Below are 26,915 nucleotides of genomic sequence, written 5' to 3'. Positions count from 1 at the left end.
GGAAATACACTACGGAAACAGCACGTCAGAAATCAGCTCAATGTAATTGAAGAATCCATAGAATCTAACCACTTCTGGGAAAACTGGAAAACTCTAAACAAACAGAACGAAAAGTTATCTATCCAAAATGGAGATGTATGGATTAACCACTTCCCCAATCGTTTTGGCTGTATTACAAAGAACAAAGAACAAACAGCAAAAACATATACAGTGGCTTGCAAAAGTATTCACCCCCTTGGAATTCTTCCTATTTTGTTGCCTTACAACCTGGAAATAAAATAGATTTTTGGAGGGTTTGTATCATTTGATTTACACAACATGCCTACCACTTTGAAGATGCAAAATATGTTTTAGAATGAAACAAACAAGAAATAAGACAAAAAAAACGGAAAACTTGAGCGTGCATATCTATTCACCACTCGAGTGTTGCTTTAGCAGTATGCTTAGGGTCATTGTCCTGCTGGAAGGTGAACCTTCGTCCCAGTTTCAAATCTCTGGAAGACAAACAGGTTTCCCCTCAAGAATTTCCCTGTATTTAGCTCCATCCATCATTCCTTCAATGCTGACCAGTTTCCCTGTCCCTGCCAATGAAAAACATCCCCACAGCATGATGCTGCCACCACCATGCTTTAATGTGGGGATGGTGTTCTCAGGGTGATGAGAGGTGTTGGGTTTGCGCCAGACATAGAGTTTTCATTGATGGTCAAAAAGCTACATTTTTGTCTCATATGACCAGAGTACCTTCTACCATATGTTTGGGGAGCCTCCCACATGCCTTTTGGCGAACACCAAATGTGTTTGCTTATTTTTTTCTTTAAGCAATGGCTCTCAGCTCTGTGGAGTGTACGGCTTAAAATGGTCCTATGGAGAGATACTCCAATGTGGAGCTTTGCAGCTCCATCAGGGTTATCTTTGGTCTCTTTGTTGCCTCTCTGATTATTGCCCTCCTTGCCTGGTCCGTGAGTTTTGGTGGGCGGCCCTCTCTTGGCAGGTTTGTTGGGGTGCCATATTCTTACCATTTTTTAATAATGGATTTAAATGGTGCTCTGTGGGATTTTCAAAGTTTCTGATATTTTTTTTACCCAACCCTGATCTGTACTTCTCCACAACTTTGTCCCTGACCTGTTTGGAGAGCTCCTTGGTCTTCATGGTGCCGCTTGCTTGGTGGTGCCCCTTGCTTAGTGGTGTTGCAGACTCTGGGGCCTTTCAGAACAGGTGTACGTATAATGAGATAATGTGACACTTAAATAAAGTACACCTTTGTGCAATCTAACTAATTATGTGACTTCCGAAGGTAATTGGTTGCACCAGATCTTATTTAGGGGTTTCGTAGCAAAAGGGGATTTAGAGAATGGCACGACAACTTTTCGTTTTTTTTTTTTTTAAACAAGTCATTTTTTTTTTTTTCCATTTAACGTCACTAATTTGGACTATTTTGTGTATGTCCATTACATGAAATCCAAATAAAAATAAATGTAAATTACAGGTTGCAACAAAATAGGAACAATGCCAAGGGGTATAAAAACGCTGTACATGATCACATACGAATCAAAGACAACCAGAAACCACTAGATTCTCCCTCCAACCCAAAAAGGCCTGTGGTGTTGATTGTATCCTCAATGAAATGATAAAATAAACAGACCACAAATTACAATTGGCTGTACTTAAACTCTAACATCATCCTCAGCTTTGGGATCTTCCACAATCTTTGGAACCAAAGACTGATCACACCCAATCCACAACCTTGGGGAAATCCTTTGCATTATCATTAACAGCAGACTCGTACTGAGCAAATGTCAAATTGGCTTTTTTAACAAATTACTTATTGACCCTAATTGACAAACAAACAAAAACAAAGGCAAAGGCAAAGTCTTCTCATGCTTTGTTGATTTCAAAAAAGCTTTTGACTCATTTTGGCATGAGGGTCTGATATACAAATTGATGGAAAGTGGTGGTGGAGGAAAAACATACCACATTTTACAATCCATGTAAACAAACATTGAGTGTGTGGTTAAAATTGGCAGCAAAAAAAATATATACTGTATATATTTCCACAGGGCCATGGGGTGAACAGCTTGAGCCCCACCCTCTTCAACATGCAGTACCAGTCAAACGTTTGGACACAGCTACTTATTCCAGTTTAAAACATATATTTTCTACATTGTATAAAAATAGTGAAGACATGAAAACTATGAAATAACACAAATGGAATCATGCAGTAACCAAAAAGTGTTAAACATATCAAAATATATTTTATGAGATTATTCAAAGTAGCCACTATTTGCCTTGATGGCAGATTTACACACTCTTGGAATTCTCTCAACCAGCTTAACATGGAATGCTTGTCCAAAAGTGTTGAAGGAGTTCCCACATATGCTGAGCACTTATTGGTTGCTTTTCCTTCACTCTGCATTCAAACTCATCTCAATTGAGTTGAGGTTTGGTGATTGTAGAGGCCAGGTCATTTGATGCAGCACTCCTTCACTCTCCTTGTCCAAACTTTTGATTGGTACTGTACAGTCGTGGCCAAAAGTTTTGAGAATGACACAAATATTAAGTATGATGGCAATTTGCATATACTACAGAATGTTATGAAGGGTGATCAGATGAATTGCAATTAATTGCAAAGTCCCTCTTTGCCATGCAAATGAACTGAATCCCCCAAAAAACATTTCCACTGCATTTCAGCCCCGCCACAAAAGGACCAGCTGACATCATGTCAGTGATTCTCTCGTTAACACAGGTGTGAGTGTTGACGAGGACAAGGCTGGAGATCACTCTGTCATGATGATTGAGTTCGAATAACAGACTGGAAGCTTCAAAAGGAGGGTGGTTCTTGGAATCATTGTTCTTCCTCTGTCAAACATGGTTACCTGCAAGGAAACACATGCCGTCATCATTGCTTTGCACAAAAAGGGCTTCACAAGCAAGGATATTGCTGCCAGTAAGATTGCACCTAAATCAACCATTTATCGGATCATCAAGAACTTCAGGGAGAGCGGTTCAATTGTTGTGAAGAAGGCTTCAGGGAGCCCAAGAAAGTCCATCAAGCACCAGGACCGTCTCCTAAAGTTGATTCAGCTGCGGGATCGGGGAACCACCAGTACAGACCTTACTCAGGAATGGCAGCAGGCAGGTGTGAGTGCATCTGCACGCACAGTGAGGCGAAGCCTTTTGGAGGATGGCCTAGTGTCAAGATAGGCAGCAAAGAAGCCACTTCTCTCCAGGAAAAACATCAGGGACAGACTGATATTCTGCAAAAGGTACAGGGATTGGACTGCTGAGGACTGGGGTAAAGTCATTTTCTCTGATGACCCCCTCCCGATTGTTTGGGGCATCCGGGAAAAAAGCTTGTCCGGAGAAGACAAGGTGAGCGCTACCATCAGTCCTGTGTCATGCCAACAGTAAAGCATCCTGAGACCATTCATGTGTGGGGTTGCTTCTCAGCCAAGGGAGTGGGCTCACACAGTTTTGCCTAAGAACACAGCCATGAATAAATAATGGTACCAACACATCCTCCGAAATAAACTTCTCCCAACCATCCAGGAACAGTTTGGTGACGAACAATGCCTTTTCCAGCATGATGGAGCACCTTGCCATAAGGCAAAAGTGATAACTAAGTGGCTCGAGGAACAAAACATCAATATTTTGGGTCCATGGCCAGGAAACTCCCCAGATATTAATTCCATTGAGAACTGGTCGATCCTTAAGAGGCGGGTGGACAAACAAAACCCCACAAATTCTGACAAACTCCAAGCATTAATTATGCAAGAATGGGCTGCCATCAGTCAGGATGTGGCCCAGAAGTTAATTGACAGCATGCCAGGGGGGATTGCAGAGGTCTTGAAAAAGAAGGGTCAACACTGCAAATATTGACTCTTCGCATCAACTTCATGTAATTGTCAATGAAAGCCTTTGACACTTATGAAATGCTTGTAATTATACTTCAGTATTCCATTGTAACATCTGATAAAAATATCTAAAGACACTGAAGCAGCAAACTTTGTGGAAATTAATATTTGTGTCATTCAAAACTTTTGGCCACGACTGTATATATCAACTAATTGGCAAGAGGCACTAGAACAGTCTGCAGCACCCGGCCTCACCCTACTAGAATCTGAAGTCAAATGTCTACTGATGACCTGGTGCTTCTGTCCCCAACCAAGGACAGCCTACAGCAGCACCTAGATCTTCTGCACAGATTCTGCGAGACCTGGGCCCTGACAGTAAATCTCAGTAAGACAAAAATAATGGTGTTCCAAAAAAGGTCCAGTCGCCAGGACCACAAATACAAGTTCCATCTACACACCATTGCCCTAGAGCACACAAAAAACTATACATACCTCGGCCTAAACATCAGCGCCACAGGTAACTTCCACAAAGCTGTGAACGATCTGAGAGACAAGGCAAGAAGAGCCTTCTACGCCATCAAAAGACACATAAAACATTCCAATCAGGGTCTGGCTAAAAATACTGGAATCAGTGAAAGAACCCATTGCCGGCGTAACAATTGGCCCAGCGTCGTCCGGATTTGGCCGGGGTAGGCCGTCATTGTAAATAAGATTTTGTTCTTAATTGACTTGCCTAGTTAAATAAAAATAAATAAATAAAAATGGTCCTTTATGGTTGTGAGGTCTGGGGTCCGCACACCAACCCAGAATTCACAAAAAAATGGGACAATCACCAAATTGAGACTCTGTATGCAGAATTCTGCACAAATATCCTCTGTGTACAACGTAAAAAACACCAAATAACGTATGCTGAGCAGAATTAGACCGATACCCGCTAATTAACAAAATCCAGAAAAAAGACGTTCAATTCTACAACCACCTAAAAGGAAGTGATTCCAAAACCTTCCATAACAAAGCCATCACCTACAGAGAGATGAACCTGGAGAAGAGTCCCCTAAGCAAGCTGGTCCTGGGGTTCTGTTCACAAACACAAACAGACCCCACAGAGCCCCAGGACAGCAACACAATCAGACCCAACCAAATCACGAGAAAACTGAAAGACAATTACTTGACACATTGGAAATTATTAGCAAAAAACTTGAGCAAAATAGAATGCTATTTGGCCCTAAACAGAGAGTACACAGTGGCAGAATACCTGACCACTGTGACTGACCCAAAATTAAGGAAAGCTTTGACTATGTACAGACTCAGTGAGCATAGCCTTGCTATTGAGAAAGGCCGCTGAAACCAGACCTGACTCTCATGAGAAGACTATGGAGAAGACTAAGGCTATGTGCACACTGCCCACAAAATGAGTTGGAAACTGAGCTGCACTTCCTAACCTCCTGCCAAATGTATGACCATATTAGAGACACATATTTCCCTCAGATTACACAGACCCACAAAGAATTCAAAAACAAATCCCATATCTATTAGGTGAAATACCACAGCAGCAAGATTTGTGACCTGTTGCCAAAAGAAACGGGCAACCTGTGAAGAACAAACACCATTTTAAATACAACCCATATTTATACTTATTTATTTTCCCTTTTGTACTTTAACTATTTGCACATTATTATAACATTGTATATAGACATAATATGACAATTGAAATGTCTCTATTCCTTCTGAACTTTTGTGTAATGTTAACTGTTCTTTTTTAAATTGTTTATTTCACTTTTGTTTATTATCTATTTCACTTGCTTTGTTAACATGTGTTTTCCATGCCAATAAAGCCCTTTGAATTAAATCAAATGAAATATTATTGAATCAGAGAGAGAGATGAACCATTAAGAGCTAATAGACTGGATAGAAACTGTAGAAAGGGAAAGAGTGGGGGAGGAAGAAGGATAGAGTTAAGGGAAAAAGTAGCATTTTGAAAGGAGGGCAGGGGAGACCTGTGGTTTGACGGTGCAGGGTATGTATAAGTGTGTGTGTGTGTGTGTGTGTGTGTGTGTATGTGTGTGTGTGTGTGTGTGTGTGTGTGTGTGTGTGTGTGTGTGTGTGTGTGTGTGTGTGTGTGTGTGTGTCTGTGTGTGGTACTGTAGGTTCTTTGGCTCATGGTGTGTGACTGGAGTCTGTGTGTTCTCTTGTTGTGTAGGAATCTGAACCCCCTTCACCTTTCCCAGCAGCTGTATAACCCTATCCAAAACACACACACACACACACACACACACACACACACACACACACACACACACACACACACACACACACACACACACACACACACACACACACACACACACACACCACACACACACACACCCTTCTCTGTGACAGCAATATAGCCCTATCCAAAACACACACACACACACCCTTCTCTGTGACAGCACTATAGCCCTATCCAAAACACACACCCTTCTCTGTGACAGCACTATAGCCCTATCCAAAACACACACACACACATCCTTCTCTGTGACAGCAATATAGCCCTATCCAAAACACACACACACACACACACACACACACACACACACACACACCCTTCTCGGTGACAGCACTATAGCCCTATCCAAAACACACACACACACACACATACACACCCTTCTCTGTGACAGCACTATAGCCCTATCCAAAACACACACACACCCTCCTCTCTCCAACCCTTTGCCTTAAATGTCAGCCTATCACACATTCCATCATAAAAATGATGACAATGGCAACTCATGGTCCCAACACACACACACACACACACACACACACACACACACACACACACACACACACACACACACACACACACACACACACACACACACACACACAGCTGAAACAATGGTATGATGACAAATCTAGGGAAATTCCATCATTGAGGGTGAAGGCTAGTCCCAATACTACCCCCACCCTACCCCTCCACTCATCCCCCCTTCCTCTCCTCCCTTTCTCTCTCCACCTATCCATGTAGGGTAGTGTGAACAACAGAATGATTCAGAATGATTCTTTCTTTCTGTGTGTGTGTGTGTGTGTGTGTGTGTGTGTGTGTGTGTGTGTGTGTGTGTGTGTGTGTGTGTGTGCGTGTACAGTTGAAGTCAGAAGTTTACATACATCTTAGCCAAATACATTTAAATTCAGTTTTTCACAATTCCTGACATTTAATCCTGACATTCCTGAGATTTTAAGTCAGTTAGGATCACCACTATATTTTAAGAATGTGAAATGTCAGAATAATAGTAGAGAGAATGATTTATTTCAGCTTTTATTTATTTCATCACATTCCCAGTGGGTCAGAAGTTTACATACACTCAATTAGTATTTGGTAGCTTAGCCTTTACATTGTTTAACTTGGGTCAAACGTTTCGGGTAGCCTTCCACAAGCTTCCCACAATAAGTTGGGTGAATGTTGGCCCATTCCTCCTGACAGAACTGGTGTAACTGAGTCAGGTTTGTACGCCTCCTTGCTCACACACGCTTTTTCAGTTATGCCCACAAATGTTCAACAGGATTGAGATCAGGGCTTTGTGATGGCCACTCCAATACCTTGACTTTGTTGTCCTTAAGCCATTTTGCCACAACTTTGGAAATATGCTTGGGGTCATTGTCCATTTGGAAGACCCATTTGCGACCAAGCTTTAACTTCCTGACTGATGTCTTGAGATGTTGCTTCAATATATCCACATAATTTTCCTTCCTCATGATGTGAAGTGCACCAGTCCCTGTTGCAGCAAAGCACACCCACAACATGATGCTGCCACCCCCGTGCTTCACGGTTGGGATGGTGTTCTTCGGCTTGCAAGCCTCCCCCTTTTTTTCTCCAAAAATATTGATTGTCATTATGACCAAACAGTTCTATTTTTGTTTCATCAGACCAGAGGACATTTCTCCAAAAAGTACGATCTTTGTCTCCATGTGCAGTTGCAAACCATAGTCTGTCTTTTTTATGGCGGTTTTGGAGCAGTGGCTTCTTCCTTGCTGAGCGGCCATTCAGGTTATGTCGAAATAGGACTCATTTTACTGTGGATATAGATACTTTTGTACCTGTTTCCTCCAGCATCTTCACAAGGTCCTTTACTGTTGTTCTGGGATTGATTTGCACTTTTCGCACCAAAGTACATTCATCTCTAGGAGACAGAACACGTCTCCTTCCTGAGCGGTATGATGGCTGCGTGGTCCCATGGTGTTTATACTTGCGTACTATTGTTTGTACAGATGATCGTGGTCCCTTCAGGCGTTTGGAAATTGCTCCCAAGGATGAACCAGACTTGTGGAGGACCACCATTTTTTTTTCTGAGGTCTTGGCTGATTTCTTTTGATTTTCCCATGATATCAAGCAAAGAGGCACTGAGTTTGAAGGTAGGCCTTGAAATACATCCACAGGTACACCTCCAATTGACTGAAATGATGTTAATTAGCCTATCAGAAGCTTCTAAAGCCATGACATGATTTTCTGGAATTTTCCGAGCTGTTTTAAGGCACAGTCAACTTAGTGTATGTAAACTTCTGACCCACTGTAATTGTGAATTATAAGTGAAATAATCTGTCTGTAAACAATTGTTGGGAAAATTATGTGTCAAGTGCAAAGTCCAGGCTTGCCAGAACTATAGTTTGTTAACAAGAAATTAGTGGAGTGGTTGAAAAACGAGTTTTAATGACTCCAACCTAAGTGTATGTAAACTTCTGACTTCAACTGTATGTATGTATGTATGTATGTATGTATGTATGTATGTATGTATGTATGCATGCATGCATGCATGCATGTATGTATGTATGCATGTATGATGTATGTATGTATGTATGTATGTATGTATGTATGTATGTATGTATGTATGATGTATGTATAGTAAGCAGCCACATCTGCCAGAGGAAGTCTCAATAGAACCCTCACTACCCATTTTCAACAGCAGGGGGAGGTGTTGAGTTCCTCCTGAACAGGACACTCCTCTCTAACATCTCTACTGTATGTGTGTGTGTTTGAAAGTGTGAGTGAGTGAGGGGGGTAGAGAGATGGGCCCTGTTCCAACTCCTACCTTGGTTGAGGTAATCAGCAATCTAGACGTCATGGTTACCACTATCTGGCTTCAACAATCCTAGCTGGTCAGACAAGGACTTACCTCACAGGAGGAAGGAAGGAAGGAAGGGATTTCTCAAGTACAGGGAAAGGAGGAGTGATAGGAGCAGCTTGTAAGTGTTGTTGATTAGGTGCCCTGAAGTGCTGTCCCTCTGTGTGTGTGTGTGTGTGTGTGTGTGTGTGTGTGTGTGTGTGTGTGTGTGTGTGTGTGTGTGTGTGTGTGTGTGTGTGTGTGTGTGTGTGTGTGTGTGTGGGTGTGTGTGTGTGTGTATGTGTGTGTCTAGCCTGAAGCCCTGTTCCCTTGTCACCATGTCCATCTATCTATTATTCACTAGAGATTCTCTCAGATGTCACATACAGTATCTTGGGGTTCAATACAGTTACATACAGTATCCTGGGGTTCAATACAGTCACATACAGTACCCTGGGGTTCAATACAGTCACATACAGTACCCTGGGGTTCAATACAGTCACATACAGTACCCTGGGGTTCAATAGAGTCACATACAGTATCCTGGGGTTCAATACAGTATCCTGGGGTTCAATACAGTATCCTGGGGTTCATAACAGTTACATACAGTGTCCTGGGGTTCAATACAGTATCCTGGGGTTCAATACAGTATCCTGGGGTTCAATAGAGCCACTTACAGTATCCTGGGGTTCAATACAGTCACATACAGTATCCTGGGGTTCAATACAGTCACATACAGTCTCCTGGGGTTCAATACAGTCACATACAGTACCCTGGGGTTCAATACAGCACCCTGGGGTTCAATACAGTCACATACAGTATCCTGGGGTTCAATACAGTCACATACAGTACCCTGGGGTTCAATACAGTCACATACAGTACCCTGGGGTTCAATAGTCACATACAGTAACCTGGGGTTCAATACAGTCACATACAGTACTCTGGGGTTCAATACAGTACCCTGGGGTTCAATACAGTATCCTGGGGTTCAATACTGTCACATACAGTACCCTGGGGTTCAATACAGTCACATACAGTAACCTGGGGTTCAATACAGTCGCATACAGTACCCTGGGGTTCAATACAGTCACATACAGTATCCTGGGGTTCAATACAGTCACATACAGTACCCTGGGGTTCAATACAGTCACATACAGTATCCTGGGGTTCAATACAGTCACATACAGTACCCTGGGGTACAATACAGTCACATACAGTACCCTGGGGTTCAATAGTCACATACAGTACCCTGGGGTTCAATACAGTATCCTGGGGTTCAATACAGTCACATACAGTACCCTGGGGTTCAATACAGTATCCTGGGGTTCAATACAGTCACATACAGTATCCTGGGGTTCAATACAGTCACATACAGTATCCTGGGGTTCAATACAGTCACATACAGTACCCTGGGGTTCAATACAGTTACATACAGTATCCTGGGGTTCAATACAGTATCCTGGGGTTCAATACAGTTACATACAGTATCATGGGGTTCAATACAGTCACATACAGTATCCTGGGGTTCAATACAGTCACATACAGTATCCTGGGGTTCAGTACAGTCACATACAGTACCCTGGGGTTCAATACAGTACCCTGGGGTTCAATACAGTCACATACAGTACCCTGGGGTTCAATACAGTCACATACATTATCCTGGGGTTCAATACAGTATCCTGGGGTTCAATACAGTCACATACAGTACCCTGGGGTACAATACAGTCACATACAGTACCCTGGGGTTCAATACAGTATCCTGGGGCTCAATAAAGTCACATACAGTACCCTGGGGTTCAATAGAGCCACTTACAGTACCCTGGGGTTCAATAGAGCCACTTACAGTACCCTGGGGTTCAATACAGTCACACACAGTACCCTGGGGTTCAATACAGTCACATACAGTATCCTGGGGTTCAATACAGTACCCTGGGTTCAATACAGTCACATACAGTACCCTGGGGTTCAATACAGTCACATACAGTATCCTGGGATTCAATACAGGATCCTGGGGTTCAATACAGTCACATACAGTACCCTGGGGGTCAATACAGTCACATACAGTATCCTGGGGTTCAGTACAGTCACATACAGTACCCTGGGGTTCAATACAGTCACATACAGTATCCTGGGGTTCAATACAGTCACATATAGTATCCTGGGTTCAATACAGTCACATACAGTACCCTGGGGTTCAATACAGTCACATACAGTACCCTGGGGTTCAATACAGTCACATACAGTACCCTGGGGTTCAATAGTCACATACAGTAACCTGGGGTTCAATACAGTCACATACAGTACCCTGGGGTTCAATACAGTCACATACATTACCCTGGGGTTCAATACAGTCACATACATTACCCTGGGGTTCAATACAGTCACATACAGTACCCTGGGGTTCAATACAGTACCCTGGGGTTCAATAGTCACTTACAGTAACCTGGGGTTCAATAGTCACATACAGTAACCTGGGGTTCAATAGTCACATACAGTAACCTGGGGTTCAATAGTCACATACAGTAACCTGGGGTTCAATAGTCACATACAGTAACCTGGGGTTCAATAGTCACATACAGTAACCTGGGGTTCAATACAGTCACATACATTACCCTGGGGTTCAAAACAGTCACATACATTACCCTGGGGTTCAATACAGTACCCTGGGGTACAATACAGTCACATACAGTACCCTGGGGTTCAATACAGTCACATACAGTATCCTGGGGTTCAATACAGTCACATACAGTCTCCTGGGGTTCAATACAGTCACATACAGTACCCTGGGGTTCAATACAGTCACATAAAGTACCCTGGGGTTCAATACAGTCACATACAGTATCCTGGGGTTCAATACAGTCACATACAGCACCCTGGGGTTCAATACAGTCGCATACAGTATCCTGGGGTTCAATACAGTCACATACAGCACCCTGGGGTTCAATACAGTCACATACAGTATCCTGGGGTTCAATACAGTCACATACAGTACCCTGGGGTACAATACAGTCACATACATTACCCTGGGGTTCAATACAGTCACATACAGTACCCTGGGGTTCAATACAGTACCCTGGGGTTCAATACAGTCACATACAGTATCCTGGGGTTCAATACAGTCACATAGTCTCCTGGGGTTCAATACAGTCACATACAGTATCCTGGGGTTCAATACAGTCACATACAGTATCCTGGGGTTCAATACAGTCGCATACAGTACCCTGGGGTTCAATACAGTCACATACAGTATCCTGGGGTTCAATACAGTCACATACAGTACCCTGGGGTTCAATACAGTCACATACAGTACCCTGGGGTTCAATAGTCACATACAGTACCCTGGGGTTCAATACAGTATCCTGGGGTTCAATACAGTCACATACAGTACCCTGGGGTTCAATACAGTATCCTGGGGTTCAATACAGTCACATACAGTATCCTGGGGTTCAATACAGTCACATACAGTACCCTGGGGTACAATACAGTCACATACAGTACCCTGGGGTTCAATAAAGTTACATACAGTATCCTGGGGTTCAATACAGTATCCTGGGGTTCAATACAGTTACATACAGTATCATGGGGTTCAATACAGTCACATACAGTATCCTGGGGTTCAATACAGTCACATACAGTATCCTGGGGTTCAGTACAGTCACATACAGTACCCTGGGGTTCAATACAGTACCCTGGGGTTCAATACAGTCACATACAGTACCCTGGGGTTCAATACAGTCACATACATTATCCTGGGGTTCAATACAGTATCCTGGGGTTCAATACAGTCACATACAGTACCCTGGGGTACAATACAGTCACATACAGTACCCTGGGGTTCAATACAGTATCCTGGGGTTCAATACAGTCACATACAGTATCCTGGGGCTCAATAAAGTCACATACAGTACCCTGGGGTTCAATAGAGCCACATACAGTACCCTGGGGTTCAATACAGTCACATACAGTATCCTGGGGTTCAATAGTCACATACAGTAACCTGGGGTTCAATACAGTCACATACAGTACCCTGGGGTTCAATACAGTCACATACAGTATCCTGGGGTTCAATACAGTCACATACAGTACCCTGGGGTACAATACAGTCACATACAGTACCCTGGGGTTCAATAGTCACATACAGTACCCTGGGGTTCAATACAGTATCCTGGGGTTCAATACAGTCACATACAGTACCCTGGGGTTCAATACAGTATCCTGGGGTTCAATACAGTCACATACAGTATCCTGGGGTTCAATACAGTCACATACAGTACCCTGGGGTACAATACAGTCACACACAGTACCCTGGGGTTCAATACAGTTACATACAGTATCCTGGGGTTCAATACAGTATCCTGGGGTTCAATACAGTTACATACAGTATCATGGGGTTCAATACAGTCACATACAGTATCCTGGGGTTCAATACAGTCACATTCAGTATCCTGGGGTTCAGTACAGTCACATACAGTACCCTGGGGTTCAATACAGTACCCTGGGGTTCAATACAGTCACATACAGTACCCTGGGGTTCAATACAGTCACATACATTATCCTGGGGTTCAATACAGTATCCTGGGGTTCAATACAGTCACATACAGTACCCTGGGGTACAATACAGTCACATACAGTACCCTGGGGTTCAATACAGTATCCTGGGGTTCAATACAGTCACATACAGTATCCTGGGGCTCAATAAAGTCACATACAGTACCCTGGGGTTCAATAGAGCCACATACAGTACCCTGGGGTTCAATACAGTCACATACAGTATCCTGGGGTTCAATACAGTCACATACAGTATCCTGGGGTTCAATAGTCACATACAGTACCCTGGGGTTCAATACAGTCACATACATTACCCTGGGGTTCAATACAGTCACATACAGTACCCTGGGGTTCAATACAGTACCCTGGGGTTCAATAGTCACATACAGTAACCTGGGGTTCAATACAGTATCCTGGGGTTCAATACAGTATCCTGGGGTTCAATACAGTTACATACAGTATCCTGGGGTTCAATACAGTCACATACAGTATCCTGGGGTTCAATACAGTCACATACAGTCTCCTGGGGTTCAATACAGTCACATACAGTACCCTGGGGTTCAATACAGCACCCTGGGGTTCAATACAGTCACATACAGTATCCTGGGGTTCAATACAGTCACATACAGTACCCTGGGGTTCAATACAGTCACATACAGTACCCTGGGGTTCAATAGTCACATACAGTAACCTGGGGTTCAATACAGTCACATACAGTACTCTGGGGTTCAATACAGTACCCTGGGGTTCAATACAGTATCCTGGGGTTCAATACTGTCACATACAGTACCCTGGGGTTCAATACAGAAACATACAGTATCCTGGGGTTCAATACAGTCGCATACAGTACCCTGGGGTTCAATACAGTCACATACAGTATCCTGGGGTTCAATACAGTCACATACAGTACCCTGGGGTTCAATACAGTCACATACAGTATCCTGGGGTTCAATACAGTCACATACAGTACCCTGGGGTACAATACAGTCACATACAGTACCCTGGGGTTCAATAGTCACATACAGTACCCTGGGGTTCAATACAGTATCCTGGGGTTCAATACAGTCACATACAGTACCCTGGAGTTCAATACAGTATCCTGGGGTTCAATACAGTCACATACAGTATCCTGGGGTTCAATACAGTCACATACAGTACCCCGGGGTACAATACAGTCACATACAGTACCCTGGGGTTCAATACAGTTACATACAGTATCCTGGGGTTCAATACAGTATCCTGGGGTTCAATACAGTTACATACAGTATCATGGGGTTCAATACAGTCACATACAGTATCCTGGGGTTCAATACAGTCACATACAGTATCCTGGGGTTCAGTATTGTCACATACAGTACCCTGGGGTTCAATACAGTACCCTGGGGTTCAATACAGTCACATACAGTACCCTGGGGTTCAATACAGTCACATACATTATCCTGGGGTTCAATACAGTATCCTGGGGTTCAATACAGTCACATACAGTACCCTGGGGTACAATACAGTCACATACAGTACCCTGGGGTTCAATACAGTATCCTGGGGCTCAAAAAAGTCACATACAGTACCCTGGGGTTCAATAGAGCCACTTACAGTACCCTGGGGTTCAATAGAGCCACTTACAGTACCCTGGGGTTCAATACAGTCACACACAGTACCCTGGGGTTCAATACAGTCACATACAGTATCCTGGGGTTCAATACAGTACCCTGGGTTCAATACAGTCACATACAGTACCCTGGGGTTCAATACAGTCACATACAGTATCCTGGGATTCAATACAGGATCCTGGGGTTCAATACAGTTACATACAGTACCCTGGGGTTCAATACAGTCACATACAGTATCCTGGGGTTCAGTACAGTCACATACAGTACCCTGGGGTTCAATACAGTCACATACAGTATCCTGGGATTCAATACAGTCACATATAGTATCCTGGGTTCAATACAGTCACATACAGTACCCTGGGGTTCAATACAGTCACATACAGTACCCTGGGGTTCAATACAGTCACATACAGTACCCTGGGGTTCAATAGTCACATACAGTAACCTGGGGTTCAATACAGTCACATACAGTACCCTGGGGTTCAATACAGTCACATACATTACCCTGGGGTTCAATACAGTCACATACATTACCCTGGGGTTCAATACAGTCACATACAGTACCCTGGGGTTCAATACAGTACCCTGGGGTTCAATAGTCACATACAGTAACCTGGGGTTCAATAGTCACATACAGTAACCTGGGGTTCAATAGTCACATACAGTAACCTGGGGTTCAATAGTCACATACAGTAACCTGGGGTTCAATAGTCACATACAGTAACCTGGGGTTCAATAGTCACATACAGTAACCTGGGGTTCAATACAGTCACATACATTACCCTGGGGTTCAATACAGTCACATACATTACCCTGGGGTTCAATACAGTACCCTGGGGTACAATACAGTCACATACAGTACCCTGGGGTTCAATACAGTCACATACAGTATCCTGGGGTTCAATACAGTCACATACAGTCTCCTGGGGTTCAATACAGCCACATACAGTACCATGGGGTTCAATACAGTCACATACAGTACCCTGGGGTTCAATACAGTCACATACAGTATCCTGGGGTTCAATACAGTCACATACAGCACCCTGGGGTTCAATACAGTCGCATACAGTATCCTGGGGTTCAATACAGCCACATACAGTACCATGGGGTACAATACAGTCACATACATTACCCTGGGGTTCAATACAGTCACATACAGTACCCTGGGGTTCAATACAATACCCTGGGGTTCAATACAGTCACATACAGTATCCTGGGGTTCAATACAGTCACATAGTCTCCTGGGGTTCAATACAGTCACATACAGTATCCTGGGGTTCAATACAGTCACATACAGTATCCTGGGGTTCAATACAGTCGCATACAGTACCCTGGGGTTCAATACAGTCACATACAGTATCCTGGGGTTCAATACAGTCACATACAGTACCCTGGGGTTCAATACAGTCACATACAGTATCCTGGGGTTCAATACAGTCACATACAGTACCCTGGGGTACAATACAGTCACATACAGTACCCTGGGGTTCAATAGTCACATACAGTACCCTGGGGTTCAATACAGTATCCTGGGGTTCAATACAGTCACATACAGTACCCTGGGGTTCAATACAGTATCCTGGGGTTCAATACAGTCACATACAGTATCCTGGGGTTCAATACAGTCACATACAGTACCCTGGGGTACAATACAGTCACATACAGTACCCTGGGGTTCAATACAGTTACATACAGTATCCTGGGGTTCAATACAGTATCCTGGGGTTCAATACAGTTACATACAGTATCATGGGGTTCAATACAGTCACATACAGTATCCTGGGGTTCAATACAGTCACATACAGTATCCTGGGGTTCAGTACAGTCACATACAGTACCCTGGGGTTCAATACAGTACCCTGGGGTTCAATACAGTCACATACAGTACCCTGGGGTTCAATACAGTCACATACAGTATCCTGGGGTTCAATACAGTCACATACAGTACCCTGGGGTACAATACAGTCACATACAGTACCCTGGGGTTCAATAGTCACATACAGTACCCTGGGGTTCAATACAGTATCCTGGGGTTCAATACAGTCACATACAGTACCCCGGGGTTCAATACAGTATCCTGGGGTTCAATACAGTCACATACAGTATCCTGGGGTTCAATACAGTCACATACAGTACCCTGGGGTACAATACAGTCACATACAGTACCCTGGGGTTCAATACAGTTACATACAGTATCCTGGGGTTCAATACAGTATCCTGGGGTTCAATACAGTTACATACAGTATCATGGGGTTCAATACAGTCACATACAGTATCCTGGGGTTCAATACAGTACCCTGGGGTTCAATACAGTCACATACAGTACCCTGGGGTTCAATACAGTCACATACATTATCCTGGGGTTCAATACAGTATCCTGGGGTTCAATACAGTCACATACAGTACCCTGGGGTACAATACAGTCACATACAGTACCCTGGGGTTCAATACAGTATCCTGGGGTTCAATACAGTCACATACAGTATCCTGGGGCTCAATAAAGTCACATACAGTACCCTGGGGTTCAATAGAGCCACATACAGTACCCTGGGGTTCAATACAGTCACATACAGTATCCTGGGGTTCAATAGTCACATACAGTAACCTGGGGTTCAATACAGTCACATACAGTACCCTGGGGTTCAATACAGTCACATACATTACCCTGGGGTTCAATACAGTCACATACAGTACCCTGGGGTTCAATACAGTACCCTGGGGTTCAATAGTCACATACAGTAACCTGGGGTTCAATACAGTCACATACAGTACTCTGGGGTTCAATACAGTACCCTGGGGTTCAATACAGTATCCTGGGGTTCAATACAGTCGCATACAGTATCCTGGGGTTCAATACAGTCACATACAGTATCCTGGGGTTCAATACAGTCACATACAGTATCCTGGGGTTCAATACAGTCACATACAGTATCCTGGGGTTCAATACAGTCACATACAGTATCCTGGGGTTCAATACAGTCACATACAGTATCCTGGGGTTCAATACAGTCACATACAGTATCCTGGGGTTCAGTACAGTCACATACAGTACCCTGGGGTTCAATACAGTACCCTGGGGTTCAATACAGTCACATACAGTACCCTGGGGTTCAATACAGTCACATACATTATCCTGGGGTTCAATACAGTATCCTGGGGTTCAATACAGTCACATACAGTACCCTGGGGTACAATACAGTCACATACAGTACCCTGGGGTTCAATACAGTATCCTGGGGTTCAATACAGTCACATACAGTATCCTGGGGCTCAATAAAGTCACATACAGTACCCTGGGGTTCAATACAGTCACATACAGTATCCTGGGGTTCAATAGTCATATACAGTAACCTGGGGTTCAATACAGTCACATACAGTATCCTGGGGTTCAATACAGTCACATACAGTACCCTGGGGTACAATACAGTCACATACAGTACCCTGGGGTTCAATAGTCACATACAGTACCCTGGGGTTCAATACAGTATCCTGGGGTTCAATACAGTCACATACAGTACCCCGGGGTTCAATACAGTATCCTGGGGTTCAATACAGTCACATACAGTATCCTGGGGTTCAATACAGTCACATACAGTACCCTGGGGTACAATACAGTCACATACAGTACCCTGGGGTTCAATACAGTTACATACAGTATCCTGGGGTTCAATACAGTATCCTGGGGTTCAATACAGTTACATACAGTATCATGGGGTTCAATACAGTCACATACAGTATCCTGGGGTTCAATACAGTACCCTGGGGTTCAATACAGTCACATACAGTACCCTGGGGTTCAATACAGTCACATACATTATCCTGGGGTTCAATACAGTATCCTGGGGTTCAATACAGTCACATACAGTACCCTGGGGTACAATACAGTCACATAAAGTACCCTGGGGTTCAATACAGTATCCTGGGGTTCAATACAGTCACATACAGTATCCTGGGGCTCAATAAAGTCACATACAGTACCCTGGGGTTCAATAGAGCCACATACAGTACCCTGGGGTTCAATACAGTCACATACAGTATCCTGGGGTTCAATAGTCACATACAGTAACCTGGGGTTCAATACAGTCACATACAGTACCCTGGGGTTCAATACAGTCACATACATTACCCTGGGGTTCAATACAGTCACATACAGTACCCTGGGGTTCAATACAGTACCCTGGGGTTCAATAGTCACATACAGTAACCTGGGGTTCAATACAGTCACATACAGTACTCTGGGGTTCAATACAGTACCCTGGGGTTCAATACAGTATCCTGGGGTTCAATACAGTCGCATACAGTATCCTGGGGTTCAATACAGTCACATACAGTATCCTGGGGTTCAATACAGTCACATACAGTATCCTGGGGTTCAATACAGTCACATACAGTATCCTGGGGTTCAATACAGTCACATACAGTATCCTGGGGTTCAATACAGTCACATACAGTACCCTGGGGTTCAATACAGTCACATACACTATCCTGGGGTTCAATACAGTATCCTGGGGTTCAATACAGTCACATACAGTACCCTGGGGTACAATACAGTCACATACAGTACCCTGGGGTTCAATACAGTATCCTGGGGTTCAATACAGTCACATACAGTATCCTGGGGTTCAATACAGTCACATACAGTACCCTGGGGTTCAATACAGTCACATACAGTATCCTGGGGTTCAATACAGTCACATACAGTCTCCTGGGGTTCAATACAGTCACATACAGTACCCTGGGGTTCAATACAGTCACATACAGTACCCTGGGGTTCAATACAGTCACATACAGTATCCTGGGGTTCAATACAGTCACATACAGCACCCTGGGGTTCAATACAGTCACATACAGTATCCTGGGGTTCAATACAGTCACATACAGCACCCTGGGGTTCAATACAGTCACATACAGTATCCTGGGGTTCAATACAGTCACATACAGTACCCTGGGGTACAATACAGTCACATACATTACCCTGGGGTTCAATACAGTCACATACAGTACCCTGGGGTTCAATACAGTACCCTGGGGTTCAATACAGTCACATACAGTATCCTGGGGTTCAATAGTCACATAGTCTCCTGGGGTTCAATACAGTCACATACAGTATCCTGGGGTTCAATACAGTCACATACAGTATCCTGGGGTTCAATACAGTCGCATACAGTACCATGGGGTTCAATACAGTCACATACAGTATCCTGGGGTTCAATACAGTCACATACAGTATCCTGGGGTTCAATACAGTCACATACAGTATCCTGGGGTTCAATACAGTCACATACAGTATCCTGGGGTTCAATACAGTCACATACAGTATCCTGGGGTTCAATACAGTCACATACAGTACCCTGGGGTACAATACAGTCACATACAGTACCCTGGGGTTCAATACAGTTACATACAGTATCCTGGGGTTCAATACAGTATCCTGGGGTTCAATACAGTTACATACAGTATCATGGGGTTCAATACAGTCACATACAGTATCCTGGGGTTCAATACAGTACCCTGGGGTTCAGTACAGTCACATACAGTACCCTGGGGTTCAATACAGTCACATACATTATCCTGGGGTTCAATACAGTATCCTGGGGTTCAATACAGTCACATACAGTACCCTGGGGTACAATACAGTCACATACAGTACCCTGGGGTTCAATACAGTATCCTGGGGTTCAATACAGTCACATACAGTATCCTGGGGCTCAATAAAGTCACATACAGTACCCTGGGGTTCAATAGAGCCACATACAGTACCCTGGGGTTCAATACAGTCACATACAGTATCCTGGGGTTCAATAGTCACATACAGTAACCTGGGGTTCAATACAGTCACATACAGTACCCTGGGGTTCAATACAGTCACATACATTACCCTGGGGTTCAATACAGTCACATACAGTACCCTGGGGTTCAATACAGTACCCTGGGGTTCAATAGTCACATACAGTAACCTGGGGTTCAATACAGTCACATACAGTACTCTGGGGTTCAATACAGTACCCTGGGGTTCAATACAGTATCCTGGGGTTCAATACAGTCGCATACAGTATCCTGGGGTTCAATACAGTCACATACAGTATCCTGGGGTTCAATACAGTCACATACAGTATCCTGGGGTTCAATACAGTCACATACAGTATCCTGGGGTTCAATACAGTCACATACAGTATCCTGGGGTTCAATACAGTCACATACAGTACCCTGGGGTTCAATACAGTCACATACACTATCCTGGGGTTCAATACAGTATCCTGGGGTTCAATACAGTCACATACAGTACCCTGGGGTACAATACAGTCACATACAGTACCCTGGGGTTCAATACAGTATCCTGGGGTTCAATACAGTCACATACAGTATCCTGGGGTTCAATACAGTCACATACAGTACCCTGGGGTTCAATACAGTCACATACAGTATCCTGGGGTTCAATACAGTCACATACAGTCTCCTGGGGTTCAATACAGTCACATACAGTACCCTGGGGTTCAATACAGTCACATACAGTACCCTGGGGTTCAATACAGTCACATACAGTATCCTGGAGTTCAATACAGTCACATACAGCACCCTGGGGTTCAATACAGTCACATACAGTATCCTGGGGTTCAATACAGTCACATACAGCACCCTGGGGTTCAATACAGTCACATACAGTATCCTGGGGTTCAATACAGTCACATACAGTACCCTGGGGTACAATACTCTCACATACATTACCCTGGGGTTCAATACAGTCACATACAGTACCCTGGGGTTCAATACAGTACCCTGGGGTTCAATACAGTCACATACAGTATCCTGGGGTTCAATAGTCACATAGTCTCCTGGGGTTCAATACAGTCACATACAGTATCCTGGGGTTCAATACAGTCGCATACAGTATCCTGGGGTTCAATACAGTCGCATACAGTACCATGGGGTTCAATACAGTCACATACAGTATCCTGGGGTTCAATACAGTCACATACAGTATCCTGGGGTTCAATACAGTCACATACAGTATCCTGGGGTTCAATACAGTCACATACAGTATCCTGGAGTTCAATACAGTCACATACAGTACCCTGGGGTTCAATACAGTCACATACACTATCCTGGGATTCAATACAGTATCCTGGGGTTCAATACAGTCACATACAGTACCCTGGGGTACAATACAGTCACATACAGTACCCTGGGGTTCAATACAGTATCCTGGGGTTCAATACAGTCACATACAGTATCCTGGGGTTCAATACAGTCGCATACAGTACCCTGGGGTTCAATACAGTCACATACAGTATCCTGGGGTTCAATACAGTCACATACAGTCTCCTGGGGTTCAATACAGTCACATACAGTACCCTGGGGTTCAATACAGTCACATTCAGTACCCTGGGGTTCAATACAGTCACATACAGTATCCTGGGGTTCAATACAGTCACATACAGCACCCTGGGGTTCAATACAGTCACATACAGTATCCTGGGGTTCAATACAGTCACATACAGCACCCTGGGGTTCAATACAGTCACATACAGTATCCTGGGGTTCAATACAGTCACATACAGTACCCTGGGGTACAATACAGTCACATACATTACCCTGGGGTTCAATACAGTCACATACAGTACCCTGGGGTTCAATACAGTACCCTGGGGTTCAATACAGTCACATACAGTATCCTGGGGTTCAATAGTCACATAGTCTCCTGGGGTTCAATACAGTCACATACAGTACCCTGGGGTTCAATACAGTCACATACAGTATCCTGGGGTTCAATACAGTCACATACAGTACCCTGGGGTTCAATACAGTCACATACAGTATCCTGGGGTTCAATACAGTCACATACTGTACCCTGGGGTACAATACAGTCACATACAGTACCCTGGGGTTCAATAGTCACATACAGTACCCTGGGGTTCAATACAGTATCCTGGGGTTCAATACAGTCACATACAGTACCCTGGGGTTCAATACAGTATCCTGGGGTTCAATACAGTCACATACAGTATCCTGGGGTTCAATACAGTCACATACAGTACCCTGGGGTACAATACAGTCACATACAGTACCCTGGGGTTCAATACAGTTACATACAGTATCCTGGGGTTCAATACAGTATCCTGGGGTTCAATACAGTTACATACAGTATCATGGGGTTCAATACAGTCACATACAGTATCCTGGGGTTCAGTACAGTCACATACAGTACCCTGGGGTTCAATACAGTACCCTGGGGTTCAATACAGTCACATACAGTAACCTGGGGTTCAATACAGTCACATACATTATCCTGGGGTTCAATACAGTATCCTGGGGTTCAATACAGTCACATACAGTATCCTGGGGTTCAATAAAGTCACATACAGTACCATGGGGTTCAATAGAGCCACATACAGTACCCTGGGGTTCAATACAGTCACATACAGTACCCTGGGGTTCAATACAGTCACATAAGGTATCCTGGGGTTCAATACAGTACCCTGGGTTCAATACAGTCACATACAGTACCCTGGGGTTCAATACAGTCACATACAGTATCCTGGGATTCAATACAGTATCCTGGGGTTCAATACAGTTACATACAGTATCCTGGGGTTCAGTACAGTCACATACAGTACCCTGGGGTTCAATACAGTCACATACAGTATCCTGGGGTTCAGTACAGTCACATACAGTACCCTGGGGTTCAATACAGTCACATACAGTATCCTGGGGTTCAATACAGTCACATATAGTATCCTGGGTTCAATACAGTCACATACAGTATCCTGGGGTTCAATACAGTACCCTGGGGTTCAATACAGTCACATACAGTACCCTGGGGTTCAATACAGTCACATACAGTACCCTGGGGTTCAATACAGTCACATACAGTACCCTGGGGTTCAATACAGTCACATACCCTGGGGTTCAATACAGTACCCTGGGGTTCAATACAGTCACATACAGTACCCTGGGGAGGAGGAGAGAGAGAAGGGAGAGGAGAAGGGGAGAGAGGAGGGAGGGGAGGAGGGGAGAGAGGAGGAAGGGGGGAGGAGGAGAAAGGAGGGAGGGGAGGAGGGGAGAGAGGAGGGAGGGGAGAAAGGAGGGAGGGGAGGAGGGAGAGAGGAGGGAGGGGAGGAGGGGAGAGAGTAGGGAGGGGAGGAGGGGAGAGAGGAGGGAGGGGAGGAGGGGAGAGAGGAGGGAGGGGAGGAGGGGAGAGAGTAGGGAGGGGAGGAGGGGAGAGAGGGGAGGAGGGGAGAGAGGAGGGAGAGGAGGAGGGGAGAGAGTAGGAAGGGGGGAGGAGGAGAAAGGAGGGAGGGGAGGAGGGGAGAGAGGAGGGAGGAGGGAGGGGAGAGAGGAGGGAGGGGGAGGGGAGGAGGGGAGAGAGGAGGAAGGGGGGAGGAGGAGAAAGGAGGGAGGGGAGGAGGGGAGAGAGGAGGATGGGGGAGGAAGAGAAAGGAGGGAGGGGTGGAGGGGAGAGAGAAGTGAACCCTTCCTTACACAGCATTAGTTATTGTGTGTGTGTGTGTGTGTGTGTGTGTGTGTGTGTGTGTGTGTGTGTGTGTGTGTGTGTGTGTGTGTGTGTGTGTGTGTGTGTGTGTGTGTGTGTGTGTTGTGTTTGTCTGTCACTGCCTTTAAATGGGATGATGAGTTCATGACCATGGGAACAGCTGAGCTAAGCTGACACACCGAGCAGAGGCTGAGAGGTGCGTGTCTGTGAGGCATGCTAAAAGATCTGTGTCAACACTGATGTAAGGGTCTGCATTTCTGTGTGTTTATGCAGACGCATGTGTCATTCTGTGTGTATTTATCTGACAGTCTAGAGGGAACACTGTCATTCAGTCATTTACCTCACCAACAAAATCACTAACGCCGAAAACAGACTGTGTGTGGTACCTGTATACAGTGACTCTGTGTGTGTGTGTGTGTGTGTGTGTGTGTGTGTGTGTGTGTGTGTGTGTGTGTGTGTGTGTGTGTGTGTGTGTGTGTGTGTGTGTGTGTGTGTGTTACCTGTATACAGTGCAGCAGGTGTGTGTGTGTGTGTGTGTGTGTGTGTGTGTGTGTGTGTGTGTGTGTGTGTGTGTGTGTGTGTGTGTGTGTGTGTGTGTGTGTGTGTGTGTGTGTGTGTGTGTGTGTGTGTGTGTGTGTGTGTGTGGTACCTGTATACAGTGCAGCAGGTCTGTGTGGTAGTAGCGGTCATGATGAGCGTTAGCTGCTGCCAGGGTTAACAGGTAGTCATTCCTGGCATGGGTTGCTTTAGAGTTACAGTCACTCCTCTTGGCTTTCAACTAGAGAAGGATGGACAGAGAGAGATGAAGAGAGAGGTGGAGAGAGAGAGCGAGAGGGGTGGAGAGAGAAGTAGCGAGAGAGTGAGAGTGAGAGGTAGAGAGAGAGGTAGAGAAGTGGAGAGAGAGAGCGCGAGAGTGGTGGACAGAGAGAGAGTGGTGGAGAGAGAGACAGAGGTGTAGAGAGAGAGAGGTGTAGAGCGAGAGAGGTGGAGAGCGAGAGGTAGAGAGAGAGAAAGAGAGACAGAGGTGGAGAGCGAGAGAGGTGGAGAGCGAGAGAGGTGGAGAGTGAGAGGTTGAGAGAGGTGGAGAGCAAGAGAGGTGGAGAGACAAGTAGAAAGAAAGAGAGAAAGTTGGAGAAAGAGAGTCAGAGAGAGAGAGACAGAGGGAGACAGAGAGAGATAGAGACAGAGACAGAGACAGAGACAGAGACAGAGACAGAGACAGAGACAGAGAGAGAGAGAGAGAGAGAGAGAGAGAGAGAGAGAGAGAGAGAGAGAGAGAGAGAGAGAGAGAGACAGAGGGAGAGAGAGACAGAGAGAGAGAGAGACAGAGGGAGAGAGAGAGAGAGATGAAGAGTGTGTGTTAAAAACAGCATGCCAGATTGCTCTGAATACCAACATGTGGTTTGAAGAATGGAAACGTGTGTGTGTTTGTGTAAACATTTGGTCATGTTGTACAGAGGTAATGGTAACCATGCTTACCTTAACGTTGGCTTTCTGTAAACTAATCCTGGACTGAAACAGACCTAGCTTCGACCTGAGAGACAACAAACCACATCAATCAACTCAGATCAAACCTGGACCCAAGACACTGACCAGGTATTATAAATCAACCGGAATCAGAGTTAAAACCGGGAGACAGACCAGGCATAATACATCAACTAAAAGCCAGTCTGGCCCTCAGTTTGGAAGGCAAGACATTATAAATCAAATACTGATTTGGCCTTCAATTTGACATAAGTGAGAAATCCGTCTGCCATCGTTAAAACGCCATCGCTTATGAATGACTGAGCCTTGGAATGAATGTGTGTATGTGTGTGGTGTGTGTTGTGTGTGTTTTTGCTTGAGTCTATTGTGTGTGTGTGTGAAGGCCTGAGTGTAGTTTGTGAGAGTGTGTGTTTGTACCTCTATGTGTGTTACCTGTAGCTGACAATGACTTATGTCCCACCTTCCCGCTCTAATGAAAAACCCCTGACACACACACACACACACACACACACACACACACACACACACACACACACACACACACACACACACACACAAAGAGAGACAGAGAGAGATACTTTTACCGCTCCTACTACTGCTAATACTGCTAATACTGCTACAACTACTACTATATACTACTACTGCTAATACTGCTACAACTACTACTGCTACTACTACTACTGCTACTACTACTACTGCTAATACTGCTACAACTACTACTGCTACAACTACTACTGCTACTACTACTACTGCTAATACTGCTACAACTACTACTGCTGTTGCTACTGCTGCTACCACTGCTGATGTTGCTACTACTACTACTACTGTTGCTACTACTGCTGCTGTTGCTACT

At 44.6% G+C, this 26,915-nt stretch overlaps 1 protein-coding gene across 2 annotated transcripts in view; it reads right to left on the bottom strand.

The window, feature by feature from the left end:
• LOC129831702 (F-BAR and double SH3 domains protein 2-like) overlaps positions 1 to 26,915 on the bottom strand; it is a 116,977-nt gene that overhangs the window by 30,472 nt on the left and 59,590 nt on the right. For both annotated transcript variants that reach the window (XM_055895080.1, XM_055895081.1), the window contains exons 7-8: positions 26,057 to 26,111; positions 25,227 to 25,355 (exon numbers count right to left, since the gene is read on the bottom strand). In XM_055895080.1, the coding sequence (XP_055751055.1) occupies positions 25,227 to 25,355; positions 26,057 to 26,111 (184 nt within the window). The remainder of the gene's footprint in view (positions 1 to 25,226; positions 25,356 to 26,056; positions 26,112 to 26,915) is intronic.

Source organism: Salvelinus fontinalis, chromosome 33 (assembly GCF_029448725.1).
Source record: "Salvelinus fontinalis isolate EN_2023a chromosome 33, ASM2944872v1, whole genome shotgun sequence".
Classification (NCBI taxonomy): Eukaryota; Metazoa; Chordata; class Actinopteri; order Salmoniformes; family Salmonidae; genus Salvelinus; species Salvelinus fontinalis.
Note: the sequence above shows the minus strand (reverse complement) of the source record. Positions and strands in the feature narration are given on the sequence as shown.